Consider the following 27,172-nt stretch of genomic DNA (forward strand, 5'->3'; position numbering starts at 1 on the left):
TGCCCGCAATGTGAACAATTGCGGGCAATTTTTAGCCATTTTGGCTTGGAACTAGAGCCTGCGAGGTACATGGATAGTATCAGTACCTCACAGGCTCTAGTTCTCTATATGGCGCCGAGAAATTTTGGTGAAATGTGGTCGCATTTCACCAAAATTTTTTCGGCGCCATAGGATGAATTGGAGGGTGAGAGATATTATTTCATACAATACTACTCTCACCCTCCAATTCCCAGCCAAAATGGCTAAAAATTGCCCGCAATGTGAACAATTGCGGGCAATTTTTAGCCATTTTGGCTTGGAACTAGAGCCTGCGAGGTACATGGATAGTATCAGTACCTCACAGGCTCTAGTTCTCTATATGGCGCCGAGAAATTTTGGTGAAATGTGGTCGCATTTCACCAAAATTTTTTCGGCGCCATAGGATGAATTGGAGGGTGAGAGATATTATTTCATACAATACTACTCTCACCCTCCAATTCCCAGCCAAAATGGCTAAAAATTGCCCGCAATGTGAACAATTGCGGGCAATTTTTAGCCATTTTGGCTTGGAACTAGAGCCTGCGAGGTACATGGATAGTATCAGTACCTCACAGGCTCTAGTTCTCTATATGGCGCCGAGAAATTTTGGTGAAATGTGGTCGCATTTCACCAAAATTTTTTCGGCGCCATAGGATGAATTGGAGGGTGAGAGATATTATTTCATACAATACTACTCTCACCCTCCAATTCCCAGCCAAAATGGCTAAAAATTGCCCGCAATGTGAACAATTGCGGGCAATTTTTAGCCATTTTGGCTTGGAACTAGAGCCTGCGAGGTACATGGATAGTATCAGTACCTCACAGGCTCTAGTTCTCTATATGGCGCCGAGAAATTTTGGTGAAATGTGGTCGCATTTCACCAAAATTTTTTCGGCGCCATAGGATGAATTGGAGGGTGAGAGATATTATTTCATACAATACTACTCTCACCCTCCAATTCCCAGCCAAAATGGCTAAAAATTGCCCGCAATGTGAACAATTGCGGGCAATTTTTAGCCATTTTGGCTTGGAACTAGAGCCTGCGAGGTACATGGATAGTATCAGTACCTCACAGGCTCTAGTTCTCTATATGGCGCCGAGAAATTTTGGTGAAATGTGGTCGCATTTCACCAAAATTTTTTCGGCGCCATAGGATGAATTGGAGGGTGAGAGATATTATTTCATACAATACTACTCTCACCCTCAATTTTAATTACTTAAACTCATTCTATTTTTTTGACATGTAAATGTCACTTTTACTGAGATCTGACACAATGTCAGATCTCTTTTTTTCGTATATAAGAATTGTACCAGAATTGGAAGTTTGTCTTTGTGTTTGCTGTGTAGTTTGAGAGGTTGAGACATGTGTGTGTTGTTCTGGTGCGTTTGAAGGTTGGTTTGAATTCGAATTTGAGTCTGATTGACCCTGAATTGTATGAGGAAGTTGCTTTGGTATTATAGGAGGTTGTAAGGGTTTTGAGAATGGTGAGACATAAGTTGTAGGAACTTTAACTGCAGAGGTAGTCGACGAATTGTTTGCAATTGTATGAGGAAGTTGCTTTGGTATTATAGGAGGTTGTAAGGGTTTTGAGAATGGTGAGACATAAGTTGTAGGAACTTTAACTGCAGAGGTAGTCGACGAATTGTTTGCAATTGTATGAGGAAGTTGCTTTGGTATTATAGGAGGTTGTAAGGGTTTTGAGAATGGTGAGACATAAGTTGTAGGAACTTTAACTGCAGAGGTAGTCGACGAATTGTTTGCGACACTTTTTCTTCCTTCCATTATGAAAAATAAACTGTTTTTTTCGGACTACTCATAGAAAAGTTTAAAATAAACGGTTTTTACCAACGGAGACCCCATCTATTTTTTTATTTTATTTAATAGTTACCGTTGGCAAACCGTTCCATCTCAAATATTGAATGAACTATAAACGTTTTTTGTTTTCTATATATACTTTTTTGTCCAACGGTAAAACTTTTTACACAACGGTTTTTGAGAGTCGTCGCTGTTGACTTTTTTGTAGAGCACTCAAAATAGTATAACTTTGTCCGGACAAATAAGGGTCTATCGTCGTTACAGGAAAAGTTACGGGCGTTCCAAGGAAGTATACTTTGAGAAGCCTTTCCCCCTTATAGAATGAGATAGGACGGTTATTTTACAAAACTGACAACACTTTGACCGAGTAGTTTTTTGTGCTGAACAAAAAGTGTCATATAAACATCTGTCAAAAACCGCTTTTTAACTTCACTTAAAATGCCACGTAAGCTACGTAAGAATATACGTAAGAGGAAGGGAGCATTGAAACATCCAATAGTAAAACTAACACCACAACAACAGTTGCAACAACAAATTATGAATGACCCCACTATGTTGCAACAAATGTCAAGCAACCCTATGCTTTTAAACCGAGTTATTGGTGCACAGAGTGGAGGTTTAAGAGCGGCACTTTTAGCGAAAATGGCAGGCTATGGTGGAGCTGCAGACGGAACAGCTTATAACCCTCAAAGTCAAATGAATTTGAGTTCACTCAAAAATCAAATAACAGATGTCAAAAGGTCAAACATAGACATACAGAAACAAATAAGTGAAAACGAAAAGAAACTAGAATATGACAGACACACAAAGAAACTCAATGAGTTAAACGTAGAGAAAAAGAAGAAAGAAGAACAACTGAAAGAACTAAGTACAGAGGAATATGCGAAAAAAGTGTCAGAAAAAGCAGCAGAAGTAGCAAAAATGGAACAAGATGTTATAAATTTGAAAAACCATACTACTCAATATAAAGTACTGAAAGATGAAGAAATAAAACAAAAAGCCCTGAAGACATATATGGATAGCGATGAGTATAAAAAAGAAGTTGAAGCAAATGTAAAGGCAGAAAAACTTTTACAGTTGCAAAACCAAACCGTACAGTATGAAAACTTAGCACAAGAAAGTAAAAATAACGACGCAGCCATGCAAAAGGCAATGAAAAGTGCAGAATATATAAAAGCTAATAATGACTGGTTAGATGCCCAAGCCAACGCTAAAGCAGCCCAACTTATAGGGTCAATAAGGACAAAAATACAAGCGGATGAAGACAGTTCAAATGAAGCTTTAATGAATGCTGACTTTAAGAACGCCTTCGAAGCTCTTCATAGTAAGGTGAAACTAGTGAACGACTTCTCATCTGGAAAGAAACTGAAGTCTGAAGGTTTCGACAACGAGTTAAGAGAAGTAGCACAAAATATGACGAAAATAACAGATGCAGCAACGAGACAGGCAGTTCAAAGTGCCTATGACGCCGTTAGAGCAACTGTTGTGGAAAGTCAAGAAAAAGAGTTACAACAGACCAAAACAGACCTAGTAAATGCTTTCTTAAAAACGAAAAGTCAGGTAGGACATTATGCTGCAGATGGAACATATGTGCCAGCTGGTGGAACTTATATACCAGCTGGTGGAACTTATATACTAGCTAGTGGAACTTATATACCACCAAACCCTCCAAGAGAAGCACCTGCACCAGGACTACCTAAAACATTTACATCGTCACATGGACACAGACACAGGCATGCACCAAAACCAACACAACAACCAACACAACAACCAACACAACAACCAACAGTTCAAAACACTGCACCACAACCAACAGTTCAAAACACTGCACCACAACCAACAGTTCAAAACACTGCACCACAACCAACAGTTCAAAACACTGCACCACAACCAACAGTTCAAAACACTGCACAGCAACAACCACAAACAGAGCAAGGACATAAAAGAAGTAGAGAACAAGGAAACCAAGAATTCTTAAAAATGCTTAAGGAAATTATGGTTACCCAGATACTCTTGACTTTAGTGACAGATATAAAGAAGCTATTAGAAAGTTCAAGGAAGGAAATACTGACCCGAACCTATTTAGCTTTATGGTTCAGCACCAAAATGGGATATAATTTCAAACCTGGAAAATACAAGCTCGCTAAGGGATATGATTTAATAGCATATCATCCAAATGACATGAATGAATTTACTCCGAGATATTTGGTGTCAGAGCTAAACGATAATTCAACTCTCTTCATGAAACGCGTAAAAAATAGAGACGGAACGAAAGAAGAAAGGTTTATGAGTCCGGATGACTTAGATAGGGAACTTGTTAAAAACGGTCTCGGAATATATGAAATGCCAGCAGATGAGGTACAAGAAACTCCACAGGAAGAAGTTCAGATACAACCAGACATGGAAGAAATAGTTCAGCAACAACAGCTAGAAGAGCCTGAAGGAAACAAACAAGTCCCTCCTTTGGAAACTAACTTCACAGAACTAGATGAAGATTTGGAACAGCCGAAAAATCTTGACCCTCAACAAGTGTATGAGGAGAATATGGAATCTTTCCAAGAGTCTAAGCAAAATTCGGCTGACATAGTAGAAGAATATCGAAAAATGTTCGCCGACATACAAAAGACTCCAACATCAGATGAAAATATTCAGCATAGAATGGAAGAACTGAAAGAAAGTGTACGCAAATACAACAATCCTTTTTTACTTACGACCATATAACGTTCAATCTTTGGCTGAACTCGGTGAAAATAAAAGGTTAAATTTCACCAAAACATATAGAAATGAAACATTGTTTAAAGTTCATTCAGAACCTAACCAATATGGAAACAAACCTACTTTTGTTTCTGCAGACTATGGAACTACAATGAGATGGGGTCATAAAGCTAATCCGATGGGTGGTTCATAAACTTACACCACAATTCCAAGAAGTTGTAGACGCAATGGAAGTGAATGGTGAACCAGATATAGCTGGTATTTTCAGCGCGGCTTTAATGCCATTGAAAGATATGAAAGATGCAGATATTTTGGACCAGTAGAAATGAACATGGCTGATGGAAATATAACACCTGACGTTCTAGAACATTTATCTCAAAGAACTACACAGAACCATAGAGATGGTATATTTGGTGAAGAGTTTAGAAAGAAAGTTAGGGAGAGAGAAGGAAGAGAACCTATTGTACATGACCTTGCAAACGAAAGTTTACAAAATGTCATAAAAACTTACTTTGCAGACAATGAACCGAGAAGGGATGAATATTTAAGAAAACTCAAATGGACAGTACCAAATGAAATGTTAGTATTGAAAAAACATGTTCCTTGACAAAATAAAACCAACTACAGAAATAAATGACGCAAGACTGAAACATTGGGTAAAAGCTTTCCCATTCACAAAAGATATTATTTGGTAACATGGAAAGAAAACCAGAATGGCTACAAAAAACATATATTTGGAAACGAGCTTATTCCATATGGACAAGCTCTGTTTGAAGAGCTTGAACCGAAACTCAGGAAAGAGTCATGCAAACAATACGCGAAGACTCAAATACAAACTATGACAAAATCTTTCTAGGATATAGGTTACCTGAGATAGGCGACCAGAGCCCAAAGGCAAAAAGGACATGGGAAATTTACAACATACTAGGTGAACATGAGGCAAAGATGCAACAACTTGAAGCAGAGGGCAAGTTACCAAAAGCGACACCAAAGAAGAAGAGTAGAACAAAGTAAAGCTTGGTACGAGTGGGTTCTATTATGACAAATAAATTCAACTATTCTATATTTTTACCCATATGAAATGTACGCCGCTCAGAATATAACGCCAACAGTTTTGGATGCCATGAACGGAAATGTTTCCGAATGGTATAACGAATGCGACAATGCCATTAGAAGGTCAGAAATAGTTCCTGGAACTTACGAATATACAACTGCTGTTTCTTATGGAAACGTAGGTGAGTTTGGAGAAGGTTCTTCAACAACAGTAGATATTGCTTGCGACAGGTTTCATATTATTTCTATTGACAACTCATTCTTATACGTGGAACAAGACATTGAATAAAACCTTCTGCCAAGTTGTCTGACAAGAAAGGTTGCAATGGAATTTTCTATGTCGGATACCAATATGCTCCAGAAGTTTTCATGGGATATAAGATATATTCTAACTCTGACTTAGTTCAAACAGTAACATGGGCAAACTATGAATGGTTCGCTTGAGAAACTCAGTACAACCACAAGCTAGAGAACAAACAGACCAGTATGCAAATATTGAGAAAATAAGAAGACTTGACCCTAACGTTCCAGGAGTTTATGTTAACCTTTCTGGTTCAGATGGAACTGCTGCCACTAAAGTAAAACTGAAACTTAGAGTTCCTTTGTCATCTTTCCTCATCTTCAGGTTTTTAAGATACTTGCCAAACTGGGCAGGAAAAATTTCTATCGAACTTACTCCAAGCAAAAATAACTTAGTCATTGCACCAACACAAGACCCATTCAGCATTACTGTAGCTGGAACTGGTGGAGCCAAGTTCTGTGACTTTTGCAAAGACAAAGTTGACTTAGACTTTGGTTTCTCAAACTTCAACAATGAAGTAACTATTATTTCAATGCTGCTGGAACTGCTTGGGACCCAGTTAAGTTCACATGCGAAAAGTTTGAATGCAAGAGAATAGAAAGCAGACTTGCAGTCTATATGTTGGACCCAGATATTTCAAATGCTTTAGCTGCCAAATATATTGCAGTTCCACTTATGTTCCCTATACACCAAATATCTGTCAAAGACTTTGCAGGTGAAGTTGGAAACCAAAGTGCTGACCCAGGTGCAAGAACAGATATTGCTTTAACAACTGCAATGAAACATGCAGATACTATGTTTGTACTGTTCAGACGAACTATAAATGACTATTCTTGTTTCTACAACCCCGGTATTAAATATCATATAAACATAGATGGCAAATATTATCCAAGAGAAGAATATTCTACAGTTGAGGATATGAGGTCATACAACTTGACATTAGATGCTATGAACTTTAACAACAACTTCACACAACCATTAACCCTGAAATGCAAAGTTCTATTATGCCATATGTGAAAGTATGGACTCATACAGGAGGTCAAAAAACTCAATATACAAATGGAGACCGTTCAAACTTTTGGCTTGGCATTCCATTTGCTGACTCAGAAGAACTTATGGGGTATTTCAACTGTTGGTACTGTACAAATACAATATACTGGTGACAGAGACGGTCCAGATGAACTGAGAGCAAAGAAGTTTACAAAACCAATAGCACTTTTCACGGAAGATGCTCTTTTGAAGATTCGTTCGATGAAACCTGCTGGGGCTCCTCAGATTGGTATAACGACAGCTTCCATCGAGCAGATTTTGGCAGCAGGTCAGTAAGTTGTTCTTGAACTGACTTCTCTCCGTCAAATATTGACAGTACGCCAGTTTTGACATAATATTGTATTATAAACTTACCTTTAGAAATATCTGTAAGTTTTGTTGTTATATTTTTGTCTGCTTCAAGAACTTTCACCATTTCAGTTATACCAACTTTCTTTGCTTTATGAAAATATTTTGGTTCAGCAAAGACTGCTATTCTATAACATTTACCATTGTTTGTGTAAAGAACTATTCTGTCAATGTATTTGTATTGTTTGTGTGTGTAAACTTTGTTCTGCTTCAATTCGAAGAGATACTCGAATACGTCCATCTTTTTATTCTAAGTAAAATGTCATTTCCGAAAATAGAAGCGTGAGTGTTTCAAAAGGTTTAATGGCGGTGGCAGATGTGAAGTTAAATTCACCAACTCAAACAAACAGTCAAAGTGTTGTTGTCAATGTCAAAGAGAGAGATGTTGAAGTGGGGAAACCATACGAAGACGAAGATGGTATAACAATTGTTCCTGTAAAGAACAAACCAACATATCCTGAAGTTAGCAGAGACTTAAGTTCTGTTGCAGATATTCGAAACGACTACCAACAACTGAAAGACAAACTTCAAAACTCAGGAGAAGATTTGTCAAGCTTTAAGTATAATGTTAAACTTGGTCGAACACAACCCTGTAAAAGTGAACTCATATGTCATTGCACCTCATGAAGTTTTGAAAGAACTATTGAAACTTTTGACAGAGGCAGACGATATAAACATCAAAGAAATAGAACCCGACATTAGTTGCTGTGGTGTTTCATATAATGTCATTGACAAGATATACGTTATGAAAGGAGGTGAAACGTTGAACTTAAAGTATAGTTTCCCAGACGTTATAAAAATATTTGACGACCACAACATTTCATTAAAATTTATTTGCTAAGTAAAAATGTCAAAACTTCTTGAAAGATGTTTGAAGAAAAATAATATAGACTTTATTTCATGTAAAGGACTTTACACACTTTTGAACGATATGAAAGACCCTGTTTTGTTTGTTCGTGTAGACAAAGGAAAGTTCTATGTCTTACAAAATATTTGAACTTCTTAGACAGAGAACTTCAAGAAACGCCATGTGAAAGTTTAGATGAAGTTCTTCTCCACTTTCAGAAAAAACTTTTAAATATATATAAATGGCAGAAGATATAATGGTTTATACTATTACGACTAAAAACCCTGAGTCATATAATTCTATAACAACAAACTTACAAAGTCCTCAAGGACGGTATTGTAAACTAACTTTAAACACAATGACGACTAAAGCCTGTTTTGCTCTTTTGACACCAGAAGACTTTATTGTTGTGAATGGTAAAAAATACTCCTTTGAAGATACTTACTCAGATATACCACCAACAGGTTTTGTTGACTTATTTAATACTTTAAGGACGGGTGTAACATGTGCTGCAACTAGAGCAGGTTTCATTATGTTTGGATGTCCGACTGAGTTTACTATAAACAATATGAGCTATAATACAAAACTTATTTCTGGTTTTTACTACCAACAGTTTCCTATAACAGGAAAAGGTGTCATACAAGGAATGTCTATTCCATTGACATTAAGCACACCAATCTTATATATTGTTTCAAACTTAGGTTCAAAGTGTTATTCGAATGTCGACAGAAACTACTATGACCAAAAGATACTTATGCGTATAAACAATACTTTCTCTGCTGGTTTGCCTATTGTTCATTCGAATGCAGAATTTTCAACCTTAGTGAACTCAAACACTTTGGCAAGTATAACGTTGACATTAGTTGACGCAAACTTTGTTCCTGTAAAACTTTTATGTCCTATGTATTTGTCAATGACGGCAGAAAGTTTCGAATTGGAAGATGCAACTGGTGAAAGTATTGTATTACAAGAACAACTTCAACAACAAATAGCTCAAGAACAACAAATGCAACAAATGGAACAAATGCAACAACAAAGTCAAGAATAAAAAAAAAATATTTTTTTTATTTTTATAAAAATGTACAGAATAGATGTTTCAGATTTTTATGACTTCCAAGCATTCAGAAATATGTGTCCATTTAGAGACTATAACAAAGCAGTCGAGAATTTGAAACGTTTAGTCATTTATGTCGACTCTGCCCCAGAATGTTATGTTATGAAAGAATGGGATGTAGTCTTTAACAAACCTAAAGCAACAATAGTTTCAGAACAAGAATGTAGACAAAAACTTAAGAAAATAAAAGTCGTACAAGTTGGCATGAAGATGTTAGATGCTTGGGATATCTTATTGTCAAAGTTAGAAGATTTTTCAGTTCGAGGTATAAAGTTCTATACACCTTCTCCAAACTTCTATTCTATCTTCACTGGATATAAATATGAACAAGTAGAATGGAAAGAAAATGTTATAGAAGCTTGGTTAGACCATGTCAAAGAAATTATATGCAATGGAAACGAAAGAGTCTATGAGTATATCTTATGTTGGTTTGCAAACATCTTACAACATCCAAGTGCTAAAAATGAAACTGCTCTCATTATAATTGGAAAACAAGGAACTGGTAAGAACACATTCTTTACAGATATTTTGTGCAAACTGTTAGAAGGTTATTCGAATCCGAATATGACAAACTTAGAAAACATCTGTGGCAAGTTTAACTCCTCAATAGAGAATATGAAACTTATAGTTTGCAATGAACTTCAAAGTATAGATACAACAAAAGTTTTGAACTCAGATGCTTTGAAGAGTCTTATAACAGACAAAGTTGGAGTTGTTGAAAGAAAGTATAAAGACCAAAGAGTTTGTGAAAATGTTGCAAACTTCATTATGGTTTCAAACAATGTTGTTCCGATGAAGTTAGAAAGTTCTGACAGAAGATATGTAGTTGTCAGAACGTCAGATTCTCATATGCAAGATACAGAATATTTTGACGACTTAGCAGAAACTTTGACATCTGACTTTTACAACCACTTGTTCTCATATTTTATGACATTAGATATTTCAAAGTTCAATCCAAGACAAATTCCACATACCGAAGAGAGACAAACATTGTTAGAAGCAAACAAGAGTGTATATGAACTGTTCATAGATGAAACTGACTTTGAGTGTTTAGATGAAAGGTCATTGTACGATTCGTATAAACAATATTGTCAAGAATATGGTTATATGGCAGCTTCTAAACGAACATTCTTGGCAAATGTCAAAAGTCTTTTAGATGTTCAGAATGGTGTATATACAAAGAAAAATTTTTCTGAGTAAATTTAAAAAAAAATCTTTTTATCCGATAGAAAAGATGGCAAAATTCATCTCAGTAAACAAGTACATGTCAGGACTTAAAGAAGAACTAGACCCATTCACATATTTGAATGTTTACTTCTACCATTTTGAAAAGTCTTCATTCAGCAAAGTTTGGAACATCGAACCAGTTAAGTTTGCTATTGTGACTAAAAATGGTGCGAAATTTGAAGACTTAGACATAGAAGGTTTGTTAGCAGTCAAAGAAAATTTTGACAGAAGGTTCTCAAACCTTAAAGAAGGCAAAGCATACAAACTTGTTATACCTTATGAACCAAAGAAAGCAGACGACTATGAATATTATGAGTCTAAGATAGTTGAAGTTCAAGGTAAATTGGGTAAAAAGATTTTAGAGTCTAAGCCAGTGTTTACTCCTAAAGAGGAAGAGAACATTGACATTGACCCAGAAATGTTCTAAAAATAAAATTTTATTTTTACATGTCAAATTTCTTTTTCTCTGGAACTGGTTCAGGTTCTTTCTTCTCTTCTTCTACTTTCTTTTCTCTCTTCTCTTCTACTTTTTTCTCTTTCTTTTCTCTCTTCTTCTTTTCTGGTGGAGTTATGTCAAATTTGGCGCAACTATATTTATGTAAAAGTTCTTTGTCCTTTAATAGCTCATCTATTCTGTTTTCTATTTCATCTTCAAGAACGGCGCATGTGTCTTCTTTGCATTCTAAGAAGTTTTGTTGGACTTCATCTCTCCAAGAGGCGTCATCTCTGTCAACAAGTCTGTCATTGACAAATTTTAAGACTGCTCTTTGTAATGTTTTATGGTTCTTGTCATATTCCCAGAAACAGAACTTTAGAACAAATTCACCTTTCTTGTTTACACTATGTAAGATTTTATGGTCGACAGATGTTTTGCTGTCGAAAAGTTTGTCTCGAATATAGATAGCGAAATCGCTAGACATTTTCTAAAAGATAAAAATTTTAATTTTTCTAAAAATATGTTAGAAAAAAGTTTGCTGACATTGACAAGAAATTTGAGAATGTTTTAAATAAGAACAAGAGGAAGTTAGAAAATGCTCAGATAAAACCTATACATGACAAGTTCTTATTTGCTCAGAATGGTATAACAGGTCTAATTGCACCACCTGGGTCGGGTAAGACTTTCACTTATCTTAAAATGGCTGCACAGCAACAAGAACTAGATGAGAAGAACCCATTCTATGAGTTAGTTGTTATTTGTAGTACTTCTGGTCAATTTGACCAAACCGTCAATTCGTTCAAAGATATTATAAAGAAGTCTAAGTTAGTATGTATAAAGGATACTGAGTTGTTAGATTGGATAAAGAAGTACCAAAGAAGAGTTTTGAAGTATAATGCTATAAATGAGTATATAAATTCTAAGTTTAAAGACCCAAATGAGGAAATGCAGAGAATATTAGAGAAGAAACACTTCAGAAACAAACAGAAAGAGATAGAATACATTTCGAAGAAATTGCAATCTTACGATTGGAAGACTTACCCTCATAGATGTCTTCTTATCTTAGATGATTTCGCCTCTCATCCTTTGTTAAAGAACAGAGAACAAGATATGTGTCGAATTCTTAAGAAGCTCAGACACTTTAACATCTCAGTTGTCATTTGTGTACAGACAGCAAAGAGTTTAAGTAAGGATGTTAAAAGAATACTTACTGACATAATACTTTTCCCCGGATTGTCCGAAGACGATTTCATGGAACTTATGAAAGAGTCCATGGCAGGTAAGTTTGACAGATATGAACTATGGGAGAAGTACAAAGTCATACAAGACCCTCATACTTCTTTCAGAATTCATATCTACGCAAACAAAGTTCAAATTGTAAAAAGTCAAGCTTGAAAAATCTAAGTGTTTAGTCTTAGTAAGATGGTAGCTTCTTAAAGCAAATACCATTGCTGAGTTTTATGTACGTGAAGAGAAGTACAATGAATTCAATTACGAGTACAATTGCAATGACAACTAAGGCAACTATTTTTGTCTTTTGCCAGCAAGAGTACTTCTTCTCTTCCAATGGTTCGGCAGAACTATACTCACTCATGAGAAATGCCAAAACGGTTTAATAGAAAAAGTGTCATTTTTTCATGTCCGAAGACTCGAAGGTGCAACACTTCCAAAATACCGACGAACTCAGAAGAGCAGCATGGCAGTATCTTCTTGACAACTTCTTTGAGTTCTCCAGGTACACCTTGGAAAATGCTGAAGAACTCCGACACAGAGAATTTGGAGAAATTGCACTCCAATACTACCTTGACAAACAAAGGGTAAACAAAGGGTAAAATAAGACTAAAAACTTAACGTTTAAAAAGTGACATTTTTATGAGCTCCGAGTCACCGAGAAAACTTGGTCAGATGTTAGCAGCTTACTTCCCTGAGGAGGATGGAAGCGTTACATACGTAAGGTTCAAAAACAACGAACCTGGAATTGCGTACAAAATTCGCAATTACATGACCATGGAAGAGTACGAAAGGTTCCTACAAGAGAAACCAGCTCTAAACAACTCAGAAAAGAAAGAATAAAAAGTTTAACTCGTAATTGTTTATTTTTTTACTTGTATGGGCAAGCTGCAAGAATGAAGTCGACTATCTCAGTCTTTGTTTTGACGAGCTGGACGGCTCTTGCGAGTACGTCTGTTTTGCGGTCTCCAGCTGGTGTCTGACCTTCGTAATTGCGCATGTTCTTGAGAGCTCCAACTGTAAATGGTTGTAGGATGAAGAGTCTCTCAGACTGCTTGAGGTAGTCTTCACGGTCACGAACCGAATCTGTGGTACGAGTCGAATCGGTCGATTTGAGGGAAGAGAGTGAGAGCCTGTCTTCTTCCATTGGGGTAGTAGCATACTCTTTGCGTAAGCGGTTCAGACCTTCCTCGAACTCTTGGTCTCTCTTGGATTGAGATTGGAATTGTGGGGCAGGGTTTTGCATAAACATCCAAGGGTTGGGGAAGTAAGGCATAGGCTGAGGGAGGGTAGTTCGGGAAGCCTTGTGGTAGGTAGTAACCTTGAGGTGGAAATTGGTAGTAATGGAGGACTTGCTGGAACTGAGGTTGCTGAGGTGCAGGGGCTGGTGCTTTAGGTTCCTCTGGTTTGGGAATGGACTCGGTTGGTGGGACGTCGGACATTCGTTTGTGTCCTGTGGGATGGAAAATATTTTTCTGTCGGAAGAAAAAACTTTTTCTGTCGGAAGGAAAAACTTTTTCTGTCGGAAGAAAAAACTTTTTCTGTCGGAAGGAAAAACTTTTTCTGAAGTTCGACCAAAAAGTTCTCAATTTTCGAAAATTTGAATGGTTTACGGACGGACAACTGGAAGAGTTCTTCCTGTCGTCGGGAAAATTTTTTCCCTTTGTCCGGAAAATTTTTTCCAGTTGTCGGGAAAATATTTTCCTGTCGGATGGAAGGACTCGGAATACCAGAAGGATTTGACGAGGCAATTTACCTTATAGAGATAAATGAAGTTGTTAAGCAGTACTTGCGCAGGGTAATGAAGCCCAAGGTCAAGTTCACCGCTATTTCTGGAAGGGCTGCCTTGAATCTCGAGACTTCGACTGGAATTCCAATTCAAATACCAGAAAAAACTCCTTTCGACGACATAAAGGACGCCAAAAGAGAAACTCTTGTTAAGTTCCTAAACAAACGTCCTTGGATAAAAATACCAAACAAGGAGAACCCCCTACCCCATATGAAATTGGCAATTCAGTCTCTCCTTCACTTCTCGGGTCAGCCGTTCTACATAACCTGTGAAGGCGACATCCAACCAGTTCAGTCAACCTTAACGTTTTGAGTAAAAACATTTTTTTTCATTTTTTGAATGAAGCAAGTTAAATTCGTCCCACACCAATCTCAATGGACCGATGAAGAGTTTCAAGCCATGGTTGAAGGCGTTGAGAACGACATAGACGGCGAACTTGAAGGAGCTCAAACCACAATTGCAACCAAAATTGCAGAGGTCAAGGAACAGATAGCTCCACTTAAAGCTACCAAAGCTACTCTTGACCTCATGGATAGTTACCGTTTAGATGTCAAGAGTGGAATAAGACAATTAAAATTAAAACTTCTAAACTACGAAGCTATACTCCAAAAGTTAGCAGAAATGAGAAGACTTTACCAGAGCTACTTACATGTAAGGGACTTACCTTCAAGCAGTCCGACCAAAGATGAATTTTCTGACATTGTCCCAATTTTGTCCGAAAGTCAGCTCAGATGTTTTGAACTGCTCCCAACATATCCAGAATATGAACGTTTGCCTGAACTCTTCCGCAATCTCAAAAAACGTTTTTTGGTTCTCATGTTCGAAACTTTTATCGGAAGAGACAACAAACGTTCAGAAGAAGAACAAGATATTATTTTAAACTTGTTGTATGACATAACTGTCATAACAAGCTTTTTGAAGTAAAACCGTCATTCTCAAACCACTTCATTTTTCGATGTCCGAACAAGCACCGAAGCCGAACACAATGGCAGATGTCCTTTCAAGGTTGCCAGACAAGCGCCCAGTTCAACTTCAAATTGCCCAATTGAAAGCTCATCTGACAAACACCATTAAGACTCTCCAAAGTAGTCTTATGACAGAGATGACCAATCTCAAAGCCAATGTCCTCACGAACCAAGCTTCCAATGAGAAAGTCCTGAACGATTTCGCGGAAACCTTGCGCAATTACGAGAGGGAGAACCGAGACCTTGCCAGACTCATCTACCGTTTCTTCGAAGAGATAGACGCCATCTGGAAGGTACTCGGAAAGGACAGAACATGCAACACCGTACTTCGTGAACACAGAATTGCCGAAGGTATTATCAAAGAAGAGGAAGAAGAGGAAGAAGAGGAAGAAGAGGAAGAAGAGAAACACGAAGAAGAGGAAGTTTGGGCAACCCTTGTTGCCGATGACGGTTACGAAATTTCCCAACCCTACCCATACCAAATCCGCAACAGGGAGACCGGTAAGGTTCTTACCCCAGTCCTCAACAACTTGGGACACTTGAACCTTAACCTTCGAAATTACGGTTCAATTTCCATGGGAAGGCTTGTCGGTATGCAATGGGTTCCAAATCCAGACAAGAAGACGAGGGTCAGACACATTGACGGTGACAAGCTCAACAACCGTAAGGAGAACCTCGAGTGGTTCTAAGAGTAAAAAAAAATTTTTATTTTAGGGGGAAACCCCAAGTAAATTTAGGTGTTTATTTGGATAAGTATGTTAAATTAAGGGTAATTTGCAAAATTAGCTCCCGACCTTTGAATTGGGCTCTTTCGTTATCCCAGTTGCGTAGGAGGTCGTCCCAGAGGAGTTGGTAGAATTGCCAATCCAAGGACGATTTGTCCTCCCAGGCATTGAGGATGTACTGCTCGTAGAGTTTCATGACCTCTGCCTTGCACCAGACACCCTCTCCCTTGGAACGTAAGGCTTCTTCGAAGTGCTCGAATGCGATTGGCTGCGTGACCATCCGAAATGACACTTTTTGTCCGTTTGGTCAATGTTTGTGTCTCGTGCCATAGTCGATGAAAATACAGACAAACAGGTTATATATGAGTTTGAGACCAAGAATGGTGTAACTCGACCTGTCCGATTCAAAGACTCCGAGGGCGACCATGAAATTAAACGGAAATTAGCTAGGAAGGAATATAAAATGGACTGGTTGCCACCACCTCCACCTCCACCACCTTTACCTGTTCCTCAAGTAAATAAGCCTTTCCCGTTCCCAAGAATTCCCACATTTTAATTCAAATTCGAATAAAAATTTTTTATTTCATGCAATGTTTTATTTCTGTGCCGTCTTCAAGTATGCCCCAGTACTTACGCTTGGAGAGGACATGAACTTCGGTGAAAATTTTGTCCAATTTGAATTGACCCATCTTTTCACCGACCATACCCATTTCAATGAGTTTGTTGTACCCTTCTTCGTTCGTCATGAGTGCGTCAATGTTCTCATAGTAAACCTTGACTTTCGATTTGACTTCGGAGAAGAATTTGTTGTAGTTGTCAAGGACTGCCTTTGCGAACTGAGGGTAAGACCAATGTTCGACAATAGGTTTTAATGTGGTTACTAAGCCACTTTGACCTTGAGTGAATTCGTACTTCAAAACAAAAGGAGAAAACCTTTCAACAAAGTTGTCGACCTTCTCATAATGTTTACTCTTCATCTCTTGAGGTTTCTTAATGGAATATCCCCATGTCGAATTCATAAGCAATTTGAGTGTCATTGCAAGTTTGGGGTTTGAAGCTTTCCTAATATCATACAGTTGTTGTATGACTTTTCCAACTGTATAGTTCCTTCCCGGGAACTCACCATCTTCGTTTGGAATTCCAGTCGGAATATATTGGACAAACCTCATGTATGCAGCGTTAAGGTCGACATAGTATATCTTTTCGTTTGAGTCGAACTTGTCGCAACCAATTGGTCCAGTTTGTGGAAATTCAAGTGAGTCTCTTATCTTCTGAGAAACTTCTCCTGTTATCTCATAAACATCGTCGAAGCAACCTGTTTCATATAAAACCTTCTGACCTAACTCAGATGCTCTCCAATACAATTTGACGTCAATTGGATGTCTCAATGGAAGTTTGTTTATAGCATCTTGAAGTTCTTGCAACCTCATTGGAAGTTCTTCTGGTTCAGGTTGGTATCCGAACAATCCAACTCCTTTTGGAATTGTGTACTTCTTTTGTACTAGAACTTTGTCTGGAACAACTTTTGGTCTTGCTAACAGTGAAAAGTTTGTTTCGTCTTTTGGTACAAAAGTTTCTGTCAGCTTGTCATCTGGAATTGGTTCCAACAAACCTTTCTCGAAAAGAATGTTTACAGCTCTGACAATGTTGCACTTGCCTTTTCCGAACAATGGGTTTGTAAGACTTTCGTTCAACATGAAGTGGTTGTGGACAATTGCAATCTTCAACCATGGTAAATTGAACTCAACAACATAGTCGTCATGTGAAGAACCTTTAGCTGTAGGTATGTTGACTCGGATATTGACATTTGCCAACGGTGCAATTTTTGCCAATTGACCTCTGAGAATGTACCTTGTCTTCACACATGACTCAAGATACTTCATCTTCTCTTCTGTAACAAGACCAGAGTTCCTGAGACATGTAAGAATGCAAGGTTCGTTGACAATTGTTTCAATTGAATTGTAAATTCCATACCTTGTCAAGTCAATGTCAGACTTATTTATGAACGGGAAGTATCCAGCATGTTGTCTGACTGCTTGAGGGTTAGGTTGGTACCATTCGAACTTGACACTTGCAATTCCTTCAATTGCATTCAAAATGTCTGAGTCGGAGTCAACCATTTGTTCTCTCTTTGTAGTCTTGAAAGCGTCAAGAAGTTTTGCAGCTGTTTGTTCATTGCCATTTGCATAGTAAATGTGACCATCCAAATCTGTTATGGTCAATCTGAGATTGTATCCTTTCTTATTTCCGTCTTGAATTGCAGCAAGTACTCCCATGAAGCCTTCTTTGTTCTTTCCTTCGTCAAAGTTTACTGTAAAGGTTCGACCAGATGTAATTTGACTTCTAACTTCACGATACTTCTCATATGCATATCTTGTTCTTTCCATGGGAGCATGACCATCCTCTGCACTACCTTTTTTCCTTCTCAAAGGATGCAATTGTTCGTCATGTTTCCAGTAGAATCTGGCAAAGCCGTCGTGTCCTTCAACTTGAGGTTCACTAACATCGAAAGGCATGTCCATAAGACGTTCTTCTTCTAACCTCTCTAGTCTGTTTGGATAATTTGCACGTGCTGTTTCCAAATCCATTTCGTAGCGAAGACCAGCCAGTTTGTCATAGACTTTTATGGGTCTTCCCTTCCTATATTTAAACTTCTTCGAAACTCTCCAACCATATCTTTGCAACTCTGCTTTTATTCTAGCAGACTTTCTATCCATTCTATATGGGGGCATTTTTATAAAAATAAAAAAATATTTTTTTCTTTACTTTACATAACCGCCTGCTGCCATAAGTCTTTGACGCCAACCCATACCAGCTAATGAAGGTTGACTTGGTTTAGTTTCCAAACTAAACTTTGGTTTTGGTTTATCTTCAGTTTTTGGTTTTTCTTCTTCTATCGGTTTTTCGTCACTTTTCGGTTCCTCTGACTTTACCTCACCTGCAGGAACAGTTGTGTCGTCAACATCTTCATAAATATCATATGCCATTTGTTTTTGTTTTCCTTTCAACTTTTTGTGTTTGTTGTAAAGTTTAGAATATTTCGACTCTAAGTCAATGAGATGTTCTATAATGAACTGTTGGTCAGTGAAGTAAACTTTTCCATCTGTTGTCTCGAAAGCTCCTTCAGACTTCAATATTTTATTTGTGAGAGTCTGTTTCTTTTTTGAGATACTGCCGTTCCATTTCTATGAAAAGTGACTTTGTAGTTAGGGTTTGTATTTCCAGACCTGGCACTTTCTATTATTGAATTTTTCTCTTCATCTGTAAGTTCTTTGACAGGTTTTGACAATGGTTCTGAACTTTTTGTTTGTGGTGTCAAATCTACCGTTTCAACTTCTTCGGTCATTTCATCTCAGTAAAAAATTTTAGTTTGGTTTGTTTTCAACTGGTTGTTTAGGTTTTTTAAGTCGGTCTAAAACTTCCTGAGGTATAGGAAGAACTTGACAAACACGTGTGTAACTGCTGGAAGCCGACAAATCCATCTTGAACCCATTTGTCTCAATGCTGTATTGTTCATTTCATCTCAGTAAAAAACTTTACATTCCCCACGTTTGAGGCGGTTGAGGTTGGTTATTGTTTACCCATTGTTGTGCATGGTTATATCCTCTGTTAAAGAATCTTTCACCTTGGTCCATATAGTGTCCTGCTTGGTTATAGTAGTCATTTGCTTTGTTATAATAGTTTCCTGCTTGTCTTCCTACATTGTCCATCCATCCTTGAACTTTTCCTCTTGTTTTCAGGATTTGGAATAAGATTTGTTGCATCTCGTGCTACATCCCAACCTTTCTGTACAGTTTGTATAATAGGTTGTGCTTTCTCTTTCAGTATACCTAATGTACTCAAAATCTTCCTTCCAACTCCAAATACACCTCTGGCTATTGTTCCCACTGCGGGCAAAAATCTGGATGCAACTCCTGCTAATGCGCCAAATAAACCCATTTCTTATGGGTTAAAAAATGACGAATCCAAACAAGGACCCTATGTTTCTAAAGCAACAAAGAAAGCACTCATGATAAAAATCTTTAGTTCAACACCAAATGCTTGGTTTATGGATATCTTGGAAAACATTCCGAGGTATAGAGAAGATGGACCACCATACTGGTTAATATTTGTTGGTCAAAACACAAGATACTGTGAAGCCATACCATTATGGTCCAAAAATATTTTAGATGTGAAAACTGCTTTGACAATATTCGTTGACAAATACCATCCAACAAAACTGACATCTGACTTTGAAAGTTCTTTCAAATCAGATGATGTAAAAAACTATCTGCGTTCAAAAAATGTAAACCAATATTTCATTGTCGACCAAAACCATTCTGCTCTTGGTGTCATTGACGGTTGTATAAAAATGTTAAGAGACTTAAACCAACCACAAGGTGGTGAAGCAAATGAAATGTCATATGACGACAAGTATAGACACTTCTCCATGGCAAAGATGAGACAAGTTTTAAATATTTACAATAACCGTAAACAAAAAGGTTTGGGAAACCACTCCCCCGAAGAAATGAAAAACAACCCTGACTTAGAGAAAGACTATATATTTAATAATTTAGTCAAAAGAGACAAACAAGAAAGAATGCCGGGCTTCAAACTTCAGAAAGGTGACAAAGTAAAAATAGAAATACCTAAACGCGACCCATATGAAAATACTATTGACTATGACAACAATGGGAACCCGACAGGTACTCACATTCGTGTTCGTAAAAATAGAAGAAAGTATACAAGAGAATATTATGAAGTTTTAGGCAAACATGGCAAAATGTACACACTGCAAGCAGAAGATAAAACTACTATTGTCAGACCTCGTTTCAAACTTGTCAAAGTTCAAGGTGGTATACTTTCAAAGACAGTTCCTAACAAATATAAGACAACTCCTGACGAATATGCTAAAGAAGTTGAAAATGACGACTAAGCAATTCTATACCATGCGTAAACTGTCATGTAAGGTGGCATGTATTCTTTACTTTGTCCCGTTGTTTGCGTATATCCTGAAACGAAATGTGTATGGTTTCCTTCTCCCTGCGTGTCATCCCAGTAACAATTTATAGCAAACTTAACGTCGTCTTTAACATCATATCCTTTACCTTTTGTCATTCCTGACCAATCCCAATATCTATGCTTATGCCAACCTGCTTGAGATGTGCTTAAATCTATGTAGTGACTATGTGCAGGTAAATTTTCACCTGAAATCGTTTTACTTCCACCTGTTTCCTTTGAAGAGTTTGCACAATACAAAAACCTGTCGACTATTTGTTCCCATGCCCCAACACCAAACATTACTTGAGGACCTCTTGCTTCCATAGATGTATAAATAGAACCTACTGGGTTCATTAAATCAAACATATGAGATATTATAGGATTGTCTCTTTTGAACTTAAAATATAGTGCAACTATTTCAGGTTTCTTCTGGTTTGTGTCAGAATATTTTTTATAATATAATCTTATGTTTTCAGGGTAGGTAAAGTCTTGACTATAATATTTATTTCTGTCATCTTCATAATAGTATACTATTCTCGTTTTTTCTATTGCATTATATCTTTTATATCTATAAAAATCTAAATATAATGTTAGCTTTTGTTCATCTACATGTGGTGTTCTGACGTCATCTCCATAGTCATAATAATATGGTGCTGGAGCTGGGTCAGGCAATGTCATATCTGTCATTTCATAAACTCTTAAATATTTCTTTTGTTCGTCTCCATATAAGTTTAAGTAGCAGTTGTTGTCTAATGGAACTTTAACTTGTGTACCATTATTCTTTATATAGCCTACATACATTTCATTGTTATTTTTCGGAATGAGTTTATACCGTATACCATTTTTTAAGGAGTGTACAAACTCCCATCTAAAATATTTGTTTTCTTCATTGACAGAAAAGTCACCAACAATAGTTTCAATATTTTTCGTTGTTCCTATCAAACTTTGGTATATTTCATTGACATATGTTTTATCTGCTTTCTTTTCAAGGCTAACGTTTAAGTCTGTTATTTCAGAAGATGTATGTGTATGTCCAACGTCACTTTTCCTGTTTAAGGTTTCTTGTAAGTTTGTAATATTTGCAATGGTATGTGTATGTCCAACGGCACTTTTACTGTTTAAGGTTTCTTGTAAGTCTGTTATTTCAGATATAGAATGTGTATGAGTCTTTTTAGAATATTCGTTTTCAGCTCTTGTCACTTCACTTGACATTTTATTGTCAACATATGTTTTGTCTGCTAGTTCAGGATGAGTATGTTCTTTTGTTGCATAAGCATTGTTAGCTCTTTCTTCTTCTTTTGCTATTGCATCGTCTACATATTCTTTGTCAGCTTTGTTGTCAACATCTGTTTTCAAAAGAAGTTCATTTATAGGTTTCTCGTTTAAAGTTCCTTTTGTTGGATTTATACAGACAGTATGGTTCTTATTGTCTTGAAACAGAAACTCATCTGTCATTGGGTTTAATGTCAGTTTTAAGTTTCCTTCTTTCAATGACTCAGATATCTTAGAATAGTTTGAAAAGTTTGTTGTGTTCTTATTTAGAGCTTGCATAATGAGTTGTCGGTTGTGTTGTATTTCTCGCATAGACGCTGTTTCATTTGACATTTTTATTATAGATAAAATATGCTTTCAATAGAAAAAGAAAATTCAAGAGTTGCTACAACTAAACCATTAGATGAACTTTTTACTAATGTCGGTCAAAAGTTTGAGACAGAGACCGTAAAGCATGAAGGCTATCGTTTTGACTACCCATTAAGATGGCTAAGAGACCCATCTGTCACAAAAGCTATTGGCTTTCGTAGAATGAAGTTCATTTCAGAAGCCATACATGGTTTCCCATTTACGGTCGGTTTTGAAGTTCGATACTATAACAAAGAAAAACGTATGTTGAGAAATTTGAACAGGGAAAACTTTACAAGTAGTTTGCTTGTAAACTTAGAAAAACTCTTCAAGCTTTTCAGAAAAAATAAACGATATCTATCTCGAATATGCAAAACAGTATAACATTGACGGGGAGAGTACCATCTCGATATTATTTATGACAGAAAAATGCAACTGTTAAAATCAATAGAATAGAAGACCTTGGAGAGAAAACGTTTATATTTCTAAAATATAACAACTTGGCATGGTATAGATTTTTGAGGATGTTAAATCAGCCTGCAGCATATCCAGTACACCCAGACTTTTATGAAGTCGAAAACCCTAATGGAACATATGAAAATGTTTCGACCAAGATGCTATTATTGTTCATGCTTCATTTTCTGGCGCCCAAAACTCTTTCTTATGCTTGAGCAAATGACTTTTACGAAAAACCTACAAAGTTATACGAACCACCAAGTGGAAGTATTTCAGACTTTCAAGTATGGTTTACTACAGATGGAAGAAAAAGAATAATTCCATTATACCATGCGTTTTACTTAGAACTTAGTTTCATATACAACTACTATCGAACGGTAAAATATAATTTTTAATACGGTTGAGGTGTTGGATTTGTTGCCAACTAGACTGTGGTGCAGGTTCAGCTGTTGTATATAACAGGAGCTTGCTCTTCTGGTTCAGGGTCTTTAGGTATAATACAACAAACTGACCTACTCTTTTACCAATATTTTTGACACCGTTCCAAATTCCTCTTCCTACGGTTTTTATTCCATTCCATATACCTCTTCCAACATTTCGAAAGAAGTTCCTATCTTACTGAAGAAACCCATTTTACTATATGTAAAAATCTAATGTCCGCCTAGCTCTTACGTTTCCTGTTGAGTTCCATAGCATTCTTTAACTGGAGCTCATACATTCTGTTTCTCCTCTGGTAGAAAACATATTCTGGTCAACTCCTGTGTTCGCGTCATCTGCATAAAGTTGTTTATATCCCACTTCAGGGTTTGTATAAAACTCTTTCCATCTCATATTTTGCATACCATGGTGGCAAACCTAACGCAGCGTCATTTGACATGGCAGTTTGCATTTGTACATCTGTGGCACTTGACCATAGTTTGCCATTGCAGTTGTATTCTAACTTCATTTGGAATATTCTCTGGGTTTGGTTGTCCAGGTTGCTGTGCATTCGCTAAGTTCTGTGCGTCCATTTAATATTAGATAAAAATATCTCTTACGATACATATACTGAACATTTGCAGGCATTGTTCATCTTCATATTCTCTGTACTTTTCTGCCACGTCAAATAAATAAATGACACAATGGAAAAAACCTAAAACAATAGTCCCATTTCAAACCACATTTACTTACTAATAAAATTTCTTTGTTATGACACTTTCTCCAGTTATAGGACCTCTCTCATATTCTATCTTGTCATATATAAACTCATAGTCATGTATGTCCTCTAACCATCTCATAACGGTTTCCAAACCACTTTTATCGGATGTAAAGTAAAAGCATGGATGGTTATGTAAAACGTCTAAAGTTTCTAAAGAGTCTCTCAAAGTCCAGTCTACTTGGTATTGAAAATCCCATGTGTTATAGAACGGCGGGTCCACTATAAAGAAAACATTTTCCTTGTCTTTATATTTTTCATACAAATCTGTCCAATGACATCTCACAAACTCTATACCCTCAATATATTTTCTATGTCCTCTTTGAAAACATTTGTATAGTTAAGATATAAAACTTTTGACATAAGTGTTTCAATGTCATGAACTCTTTATAGCACCACTATATAATAGTCTAGCAGATATACTATTCCAGTTATATATTCTGCTTTTTTCAAAACCTCTCTCACAATATTTTTTCTTATCTAATGGTATACGTTCCATCTTACCTATAGTATCTTTTCTTTTAACTCACTCAATTATTTTTTGTGTCTGGTATATGTTTGAGACGGTCCATATAGTTTGTCGAAGTCATTGCATATAACTTTGAGTCTGGGAATATTGTATGGCACAAATGGGATATATAGAAACTTCCACCGAAACAAATCTACAAATGTTAGACCATTCGGTAGTTTCTTAAGTTCTCTCAATATAATATCTTTACATTTACTCTTATTTCCAAAGAACGGTAACGGTGGTTTTGTAAAATTCATTTATATATAATAATAAAAATGTTTTTACCCGAAAAGTGACAGAAAAGTGACAAAGCATGAAAACATATATAATTTGTGAAAAGTGAAACATTATATAATGTTTTCGACCCAGAAGAAGGCTTCTTCCCAGAAGCAATGGAGGAAGAAGAAGAGTCCTCCGAATTCACACCAGAAGACTAACAATTTTCCGAATAAAAACTTCATTTATACTAAACATCTTCGGGGCTAGAGGGCACGAAGTGCCTGGAAGCCCCACTACCTTTTTTTTTTTTTCATTTTATGAAATCACAATAATTTATCCTTTAATCAGAGAAAGCTGACTTTCAAGGTTAAATCGCAATTTTTGAAATAACCGGAGAGGTTTTTGTTTTAGAGTTTTAAGACTTTACTGTAACTATGGGTCCACATTTATATATTATAAAGTTTTAAAATGCGTATAATATTATCGAAAAATTTATCCGGTGTAAATTTTTGCGTTATAATTTCCTCTCAATTTTGTGATAAAAATTCCATTGAAATTTTTTTTGAGATTTCAAATCAATGAAAAAATCAAACACTTCATTTTTCCAAATGGGATTGTTCGGATTTAGAGTAAATCCAGATGAGAAGCTTAAGCAGTTCAAGTTTTCTCTAAGAAAGTCAGAACGCGAGATAGAAAGAGAATTCAATAGAATTTCTAGGCAAGAAAATCAAATTAAAACACAAATGAAGAATGCTGCAAAGAAAGGTCAGACAGAAATTCTTACCATTCTAGCCAAAGATATTGTGCGCAATAGGATGGCTGCCAGAAAGATGCTGAAATTGAAATCAACACTTGAATCCCTTGGCCTCAGAATCACATTAATCAAGGCACAGAGCGGCTCAATGAATGCTCTTAAGATAGCAACACAGGCAATGACACAGCTCAATAGAATGGTAAATCTTCCTCAGATGCAAGCCATTATGCAAAAGTTCATGATGGAAAATGAAATGATGGATATGAAAGGAGAGGTAATGGATGGCCTTACAGATGATCTTTGGGATGATGATGGATACATGGAAGAAGAAACAGCAAATCAATACTCTCAGGTCTTTAAAGAAATGGGCATTCCATTAACACCTCAAATCGAAGCCGCTGTTTCAAAACCAAAAGCTATTGAATCATAAATCACATTGATATATTTTATGTTTCAGATAATAAAATATTAAGGGTGCACACGAGAGGATCATGTAAACTTCAGAATTTAGAACCTTATTTTTAGGCATTATCTTGGCTACCTATTTAGGCTCGAAAAGCAAAAAATATCAAAAAATACAACTTGAGTCCATTATGACCCTTTCATGGAGGTAGTTTTTATCCGCTAGTATTTTCCCTTTGAATCTCTTTACAATTCGAAATCAAATTCAAAACTCAGTAGAAGAAAGGAAGAATCGACTTACTACGGTTGTAATACGAATAAATACATATATTTAATTATTTTTATTTACATAATAATTGTTTGAAGCTCATATTCATCAAATTTTTAAATAAAAACATTAAATGTTGAAAATGATTCATATATTTTAATAGGGTTTTGGCACTTTATTGAGGAATTACTACATACATTAGTCGAACTGAACTTGATATTTTGAAATTTAAATTATTTATCAAAATTAAAATTTAACTTGAAATTTATAATTATTTAGTCATATTTTGCATAATTCTAAGTAGATTTTTGTAAAAAATCAAGAAAGAAAAATTTTAACGTGATTTATTTTTTCTTTTTTATAATAATACATATTATTATATAATTAACATATTCATAATGTTTCACCCTTTCAAAAATATAATCCTCCTCCTCTCAAATAAACGTACATACGGGTGGCCTCTTTTTTCAAAAAATTAAAATTTGAAATTTTGGGCTCAAATATTAGAGATTTTTTCAACCTTCAACGATATATGTTGTCTATATCAGACCTCCTTTCTTTTTGATACTTAACATTGTTCCTAAATCTTAGCCGTTAAGGCTGTTCTGAAAATATTTTTTTTTCGAAAAAATTCGAAAAAAATTCTTAAAATTCAAAAGTCCCTTAATTCCTGAGGATTTTGGAAAAAAGTTTTTACATGAACATGTGTATATTATATGAAGTATATTGATAAGGTAAAAATCAAATTTTATTGCATATTCATCGAGAAAATAAACTAACGAATCCCTCAAAATTGAGAGGGTAATCCTCCTCCTCTCAAATAAACGTACATACGGGTGCACCCTTAAATATTGTTTTTTTATCTTTTGAAACGGAAATATTGAAATGACTTAAGTAAAATAAATATAAATGGATACTTAAAGCATGCAAATATGTTATCATAAGCTTTAAATATTTATTTGATTATTTGAGATATAAACTTTTTAACATGATCTGATTTTCTAAATAGTAAAACTGAAGGAACATGAATTTAACATTATCATTTCATTACTTTTCGTAACTTATTGCTTATTGTCGAGATATCGTACTACATACTTAGATACAAAGTTGTTCACATTAACCAAAATTTAATT

At 36.1% G+C, this 27,172-nt stretch overlaps 23 protein-coding genes and 3 pseudogenes across 26 annotated transcripts, besides 7 other annotated features; 16 read left to right on the plus strand and 10 right to left on the minus strand.

Moving 5' to 3' along the window:
* The first annotated feature begins 48 nt into the window (after positions 1 to 48).
* Positions 49 to 157: a mobile genetic element.
* A 141-nt stretch (positions 158 to 298) lies between these two features.
* Positions 299 to 407: a mobile genetic element.
* A 141-nt stretch (positions 408 to 548) lies between these two features.
* Positions 549 to 657: a mobile genetic element.
* Positions 658 to 798: 141 nt separating this feature from the next.
* Positions 799 to 907: a mobile genetic element.
* Positions 908 to 1,048: 141 nt separating this feature from the next.
* Positions 1,049 to 1,157: a mobile genetic element.
* Positions 1,158 to 1,246: 89 nt separating this feature from the next.
* Positions 1,247 to 1,801, minus strand: TVAGG3_0631280 (attachment subunit-related family; the record flags this gene model as incomplete). The annotated part of the gene is made up of 1 exon (XM_051240813.1): positions 1,247 to 1,801. One exon carries the CDS (start codon positions 1,799 to 1,801, stop codon positions 1,247 to 1,249), a length of 555 nt encoding a protein of 184 aa, XP_051087400.1.
* Positions 1,802 to 2,272: 471 nt separating this feature from the next.
* TVAGG3_0631290 (protein of unknown function, DUF4106 family) lies at positions 2,273 to 3,400 on the plus strand (the record flags this gene model as incomplete). Its single annotated transcript, XM_051240814.1, has 1 exon — positions 2,273 to 3,400. A coding segment is annotated over one exon (1,128 nt), but the record flags the coding sequence as incomplete, so codon positions are not given.
* Positions 3,401 to 3,515: 115 nt separating this feature from the next.
* On the plus strand, positions 3,516 to 3,812 carry TVAGG3_0631300 (protein of unknown function, DUF4106 family; the record flags this gene model as incomplete). The annotated part of the gene is made up of 1 exon (XM_051240815.1): positions 3,516 to 3,812. The coding sequence occupies one exon, from the start codon at positions 3,516 to 3,518 to the stop codon at positions 3,810 to 3,812; it is 297 nt and encodes a 98-aa protein (XP_051087402.1).
* Positions 3,813 to 3,924: 112 nt separating this feature from the next.
* On the plus strand, positions 3,925 to 4,907 carry TVAGG3_0631310 (annotated as a pseudogene). Its single transcript has one exon. A coding segment is annotated over exon 1 (983 nt).
* A 446-nt stretch (positions 4,908 to 5,353) lies between these two features.
* Positions 5,354 to 5,563, plus strand: TVAGG3_0631320 (protein of unknown function, DUF4106 family; the record flags this gene model as incomplete). The annotated part of the gene is made up of 1 exon (XM_051240816.1): positions 5,354 to 5,563. The coding sequence occupies one exon, from the start codon at positions 5,354 to 5,356 to the stop codon at positions 5,561 to 5,563; it is 210 nt and encodes a 69-aa protein (XP_051087403.1).
* A 121-nt stretch (positions 5,564 to 5,684) lies between these two features.
* Positions 5,685 to 21,787: a mobile genetic element.
* TVAGG3_0631340 lies at positions 5,972 to 6,971 on the plus strand (annotated as a pseudogene). Its single transcript has one exon. A coding segment is annotated over exon 1 (1,000 nt).
* Positions 7,123 to 7,542, minus strand: TVAGG3_0631350 (uncharacterized protein; the record flags this gene model as incomplete). The annotated part of the gene is made up of 1 exon (XM_051240817.1): positions 7,123 to 7,542. One exon carries the CDS (start codon positions 7,540 to 7,542, stop codon positions 7,123 to 7,125), a length of 420 nt encoding a protein of 139 aa, XP_051087404.1.
* On the plus strand, positions 8,507 to 9,196 carry TVAGG3_0631360 (uncharacterized protein; the record flags this gene model as incomplete). The annotated part of the gene is made up of 1 exon (XM_051240818.1): positions 8,507 to 9,196. One exon carries the CDS (start codon positions 8,507 to 8,509, stop codon positions 9,194 to 9,196), a length of 690 nt encoding a protein of 229 aa, XP_051087405.1.
* TVAGG3_0631370 (Poxvirus D5 protein-like family) lies at positions 9,878 to 10,462 on the plus strand (the record flags this gene model as incomplete). Its single annotated transcript, XM_051240819.1, has 1 exon — positions 9,878 to 10,462. One exon carries the CDS (start codon positions 9,878 to 9,880, stop codon positions 10,460 to 10,462), a length of 585 nt encoding a protein of 194 aa, XP_051087406.1.
* On the plus strand, positions 10,497 to 10,916 carry TVAGG3_0631380 (protein of unknown function, DUF4108 family; the record flags this gene model as incomplete). Its single annotated transcript, XM_051240820.1, has 1 exon — positions 10,497 to 10,916. One exon carries the CDS (start codon positions 10,497 to 10,499, stop codon positions 10,914 to 10,916), a length of 420 nt encoding a protein of 139 aa, XP_051087407.1.
* TVAGG3_0631390 (uncharacterized protein) lies at positions 10,933 to 11,409 on the minus strand (the record flags this gene model as incomplete). The annotated part of the gene is made up of 1 exon (XM_051240821.1): positions 10,933 to 11,409. One exon carries the CDS (start codon positions 11,407 to 11,409, stop codon positions 10,933 to 10,935), a length of 477 nt encoding a protein of 158 aa, XP_051087408.1.
* Positions 11,446 to 12,320, plus strand: TVAGG3_0631400 (annotated as a pseudogene). Its single transcript has one exon. A coding segment is annotated over exon 1 (875 nt).
* On the plus strand, positions 12,798 to 12,998 carry TVAGG3_0631410 (uncharacterized protein; the record flags this gene model as incomplete). Its single annotated transcript, XM_051240822.1, has 1 exon — positions 12,798 to 12,998. One exon carries the CDS (start codon positions 12,798 to 12,800, stop codon positions 12,996 to 12,998), a length of 201 nt encoding a protein of 66 aa, XP_051087409.1.
* TVAGG3_0631420 (uncharacterized protein) lies at positions 13,027 to 13,302 on the minus strand (the record flags this gene model as incomplete). The annotated part of the gene is made up of 1 exon (XM_051240823.1): positions 13,027 to 13,302. One exon carries the CDS (start codon positions 13,300 to 13,302, stop codon positions 13,027 to 13,029), a length of 276 nt encoding a protein of 91 aa, XP_051087410.1.
* TVAGG3_0631430 (uncharacterized protein) lies at positions 13,867 to 14,256 on the plus strand (the record flags this gene model as incomplete). Its single annotated transcript, XM_051240824.1, has 1 exon — positions 13,867 to 14,256. One exon carries the CDS (start codon positions 13,867 to 13,869, stop codon positions 14,254 to 14,256), a length of 390 nt encoding a protein of 129 aa, XP_051087411.1.
* On the plus strand, positions 14,284 to 14,868 carry TVAGG3_0631440 (uncharacterized protein; the record flags this gene model as incomplete). The annotated part of the gene is made up of 1 exon (XM_051240825.1): positions 14,284 to 14,868. The coding sequence occupies one exon, from the start codon at positions 14,284 to 14,286 to the stop codon at positions 14,866 to 14,868; it is 585 nt and encodes a 194-aa protein (XP_051087412.1).
* Positions 14,900 to 15,598, plus strand: TVAGG3_0631450 (HNH endonuclease family; the record flags this gene model as incomplete). Its single annotated transcript, XM_051240826.1, has 1 exon — positions 14,900 to 15,598. One exon carries the CDS (start codon positions 14,900 to 14,902, stop codon positions 15,596 to 15,598), a length of 699 nt encoding a protein of 232 aa, XP_051087413.1.
* TVAGG3_0631460 (uncharacterized protein) lies at positions 15,651 to 15,914 on the minus strand (the record flags this gene model as incomplete). The annotated part of the gene is made up of 1 exon (XM_051240827.1): positions 15,651 to 15,914. One exon carries the CDS (start codon positions 15,912 to 15,914, stop codon positions 15,651 to 15,653), a length of 264 nt encoding a protein of 87 aa, XP_051087414.1.
* Positions 15,945 to 16,190, plus strand: TVAGG3_0631470 (uncharacterized protein; the record flags this gene model as incomplete). The annotated part of the gene is made up of 1 exon (XM_051240828.1): positions 15,945 to 16,190. One exon carries the CDS (start codon positions 15,945 to 15,947, stop codon positions 16,188 to 16,190), a length of 246 nt encoding a protein of 81 aa, XP_051087415.1.
* Positions 16,213 to 16,380, minus strand: TVAGG3_0631480 (DNA/RNA polymerases family; the record flags this gene model as incomplete). Its single annotated transcript, XM_051240829.1, has 1 exon — positions 16,213 to 16,380. One exon carries the CDS (start codon positions 16,378 to 16,380, stop codon positions 16,213 to 16,215), a length of 168 nt encoding a protein of 55 aa, XP_051087416.1.
* TVAGG3_0631490 (DNA/RNA polymerases family) lies at positions 16,555 to 17,064 on the minus strand (the record flags this gene model as incomplete). The annotated part of the gene is made up of 1 exon (XM_051240830.1): positions 16,555 to 17,064. A coding segment is annotated over one exon (510 nt), but the record flags the coding sequence as incomplete, so codon positions are not given.
* TVAGG3_0631500 (uncharacterized protein) lies at positions 17,747 to 18,351 on the minus strand (the record flags this gene model as incomplete). The annotated part of the gene is made up of 1 exon (XM_051240831.1): positions 17,747 to 18,351. A coding segment is annotated over one exon (605 nt), but the record flags the coding sequence as incomplete, so codon positions are not given.
* On the minus strand, positions 18,397 to 18,621 carry TVAGG3_0631510 (phage tail repeat-like family; the record flags this gene model as incomplete). The annotated part of the gene is made up of 1 exon (XM_051240832.1): positions 18,397 to 18,621. One exon carries the CDS (start codon positions 18,619 to 18,621, stop codon positions 18,397 to 18,399), a length of 225 nt encoding a protein of 74 aa, XP_051087419.1.
* Positions 20,257 to 20,382, plus strand: TVAGG3_0631520 (uncharacterized protein; the record flags this gene model as incomplete). Its single annotated transcript, XM_051240833.1, has 1 exon — positions 20,257 to 20,382. A coding segment is annotated over one exon (126 nt), but the record flags the coding sequence as incomplete, so codon positions are not given.
* On the minus strand, positions 20,633 to 21,415 carry TVAGG3_0631530 (phage tail repeat-like family; the record flags this gene model as incomplete). The annotated part of the gene is made up of 1 exon (XM_051240834.1): positions 20,633 to 21,415. A coding segment is annotated over one exon (783 nt), but the record flags the coding sequence as incomplete, so codon positions are not given.
* Positions 21,788 to 25,193: 3,406 nt separating the features above from the next.
* On the plus strand, positions 25,194 to 25,799 carry TVAGG3_0631540 (vacuolar transport; the record flags this gene model as incomplete). The annotated part of the gene is made up of 1 exon (XM_001296701.1): positions 25,194 to 25,799. The coding sequence occupies one exon, from the start codon at positions 25,194 to 25,196 to the stop codon at positions 25,797 to 25,799; it is 606 nt and encodes a 201-aa protein (XP_001296702.1).
* A 42-nt stretch (positions 25,800 to 25,841) lies between these two features.
* Positions 25,842 to 26,883: a mobile genetic element.
* The last annotated feature ends 289 nt before the right edge of the window (positions 26,884 to 27,172 follow it).

The sequence above is a fragment of the Trichomonas vaginalis genome, chromosome III, assembly GCF_026262505.1.
Source record: "Trichomonas vaginalis G3 chromosome III, whole genome shotgun sequence".
Taxonomy (NCBI): Eukaryota; Parabasalia; order Trichomonadida; family Trichomonadidae; genus Trichomonas; species Trichomonas vaginalis.